The following is a 3,013-nucleotide window of genomic DNA, read 5'->3' as shown; positions in this document are numbered from 1 at the left end:
ATTGTCACATCCAAAAACAGACGCTCAGTTGGATTATCCAGTCAAATTATGGAGAAAAGGCGAGAGCGGGAATCGAACCCAGACCCTCACGGACACTGTCTTGTCAGAGAAGTGTCCTAACCATTCTGCTACCTTCCTCCTGAAACAGAAACTAAGTGAAAGAATTGCACTGCTTCCACACTCCCCCACTCCAAACACACACAATGTGAGAATGAGTACACCACGGTATCTCCCTAACTTTTCATAAATAGAGAGGGAGAGAGAGAAAGAGAGAGAAAGAGACAGATATAAGACAAGACAAGACAAAATTCTTTATTTCGAGGATAATAGATAAGCACTGGTGTGCTTTTTTACATCCAGCCCCCGCCCAGAATAGGGTCTACACTACACAATACTACATTATATATGTCATTACATGCACATTGCATTCACTACACAATGCTACTTAAAGTCACAGCATGCGAACACAGTACCACATAAACTTGAACTTAACAATCAGTGTGTAGGCCTTCTGGCCTTTACACAGTCCATACACTCCTACTGTTACTGTGGCATGCATGGGTAGTATAATGCGTACAGACTAACAAAGACAAACTGGATGGTAGACAGTTGAACTGCCTTTCCAAAAAGCGTCGAGCCTGCTTTTTGAACCTATTAACTGATGGGGCTGTGACCACTTCCTCAGGTAGGCTGTTCCAGGTGTTCACAACTCTCTGGGAGAAGTACCAGCTGTGTACTGCAAGCCTGCATCTACCCTTGGCCAGTTTCAGGGAGTGAGCCCTGGTGTCCCGACTGGCGTTTTGCTCGAGGCGAGGTCTGTCTGTATCGTACAAACCTTGTAGGTACTTGTAGACATCGATCATGTCACCAGGCATAAGCATGGTAAAAATAGAGAGAGTGAGAGACAAACAGACAGACAGACAGACAGAGAGGGAGAGAGAGAGAGAGATAGGATAAATGTAAACAGAGAAAGAGACAAAAAGCCAAAGAGAAATGCATAAATCAGATACATGGAGACAGACTCATATGCATGCAGTTACCTGATCCATGTTAGAATTGCAATATTGATCAAGCAGCTGACAGCAAAGAAGGGATGGGAACACTGAATGAACAGGAGTTGGGGTTGTTCTTGGCATTTCACCATGGTGGTCGTTCACTGTCGTGTTCCATGCTACATTCTTGAGCGATTTTCAAGTGGTAACGCAAAAACGTTTACTTGGATGCATTTTGTTTGTATGTCTGTCAGTCTGAATCTGCTTGTAATTGTGTGAATATGCGTGCATTCGTTCGTAATACTTTCGATTCAGACACAGTGGCATGAGTCCATGACTCGTGTATAAACATCAACAGCCATAAATATACGTATACATACACACATATCATTTTACGCATGTATACATATACACACACACACACGCACATACATACATATGCATATGCATATATACATTCACACACACACACACACACACACACACACACACATATATATATATATATATATATAGATAGATAGATAGATAGATAGATAGATAGATATACAGCAATTGCGGTTTTTTGTTTCTTTGGGTTTTTTTCAAAATATTTCCCGCATGTTATCAAACACTGTGCAAGGTAACACACTGATCAGTATATGTCACACAACCTGTTATGTCATGATCAGGTCAACATGAGACTCCAGCCACTTTACAAGTCTGTCCTCATTCATTTTTCTCCGCTTCTCAGCCAGTGTGTTGAACGTGTACATGAAAGGGTTCACTGCAGAATTCAAGGGTAATACGAAAACAGCGAGGGCCACACTCACTTCTCTTGGGATGGGGGTACCTTTCAACGCCAGCATTCCACAAATCCCAATTGGAAACCAGCACAAGAAGTCTGTGACTGCAACAGAGATCAAACGCCCGGCTATGGTCATGTCGCGTGACATTTTTGTCGTGTTGGCCTTCAAGGCAGATCTTTGTATGGACCAAAAGATGAGGGCCTGGCCAACAGAAATGAACAAAAACAAAGCAAAATTAAGGACGATTAATACACTAAAAGAATAGACCTTACCTTTAAACTCTTGTCTCGTCACTGGCAGAGGAATACAGATGCCTGACTGGCTGTAGAACTCCCAGTGTGAAGTCATTGGGAGTAACGGCACCAAGGCTAGAAACCAACCAACTAACCAAGTCACTGAACAAGCCATAGTTGCTGACGTCCTCTGAAATCGTAATGTGCTGAACGGAAAGTGAATAACGATGAAACGGTCCAGTGTGATCAGCCAGATCAACAGAGCTGACACCTCACTGGACAACAGAGACAGAAAACCAGACACTTTACAGGTGACACTGCTTTTCCATGTGTCATCACAATACAGATACCTGCCACGGTATCGTTCATCTGCTGCCCCGATGATAGAAATGTAGACACCCATCAGAAAATCAGCCATGTTCAGGTTAATGACAAACACACTGAAGCCACTAAAAGAGGACATGCTTCTCACAAACATACGAGTACAAAAACAGAAGATATTACCAGTAATGGACAGACATGTGATCAGCCACAGAAACCCACGGTATGTCCAGTATTGTAACAAATCTTCACATGATGAAGTTTCATCTCTGGGAGCATAGCAAGCAGACACATCAAAGTTGTCGGGAAGTATTTCATTACAGCAGAGTTTATAATTCTGTGTGGCTATGACCTGAAGATCAGACAGATCTTTAAATATATCCAGTGAAAATGTTTTCAAAGGACTACCCTCCATGTGTAATTCTGTCAATTGATGTATGGGCTGGAACCCACTGGGGCTGATGGTGTGGATGGAAGTGAAAGTTAAGTTTAGTTTCTGAAGTCCAGAAAATGATGAGAAGACTTCAGCTTCTAACAGTGTCAGAGATGTGTGTGACAGATCCACGATCGTCAGTGTGTGTTGCTGGGTCACAGCTGAAGGATCAGAATACAGTGAGGTGATGGGATTGTAGGAAAGAGACAACACCTGGAGATTCTCCAAGCTAAGAAATTGTGTCAC

The 3,013-nt window shown here is 42.7% G+C and overlaps 1 protein-coding gene across 1 annotated transcript; it reads right to left on the bottom strand.

Moving 5' to 3' along the window:
• Positions 1 to 1,648: 1,648 nt before the first annotated feature.
• On the bottom strand, positions 1,649 to 2,476 carry LOC143276074 (G-protein coupled receptor GRL101-like). The gene has a single exon (XM_076580461.1). It carries the CDS (start codon positions 2,474 to 2,476, stop codon positions 1,649 to 1,651), a length of 828 nt encoding a protein of 275 aa, XP_076436576.1.
• Positions 2,477 to 3,013: the final 537 nt, after the last annotated feature.

Source organism: Babylonia areolata, chromosome 31 (assembly GCF_041734735.1).
Source record: "Babylonia areolata isolate BAREFJ2019XMU chromosome 31, ASM4173473v1, whole genome shotgun sequence".
In the NCBI taxonomy this organism is placed as follows: domain Eukaryota; kingdom Metazoa; phylum Mollusca; class Gastropoda; order Neogastropoda; family Buccinidae; genus Babylonia; species Babylonia areolata.
The sequence above is the reverse complement of the archived record's forward strand: the minus strand, read 5'-3'. Positions and strand labels throughout refer to the sequence as shown.

Excerpts from the sequence above, each read along its gene's own strand:
- LOC143276074 (XM_076580461.1), bottom strand. The coding sequence starts at position 2,476 with ATGTCCTCTTTTAGTGGCTTCAGTGTGTTTGTCATTAACCTGAACATG.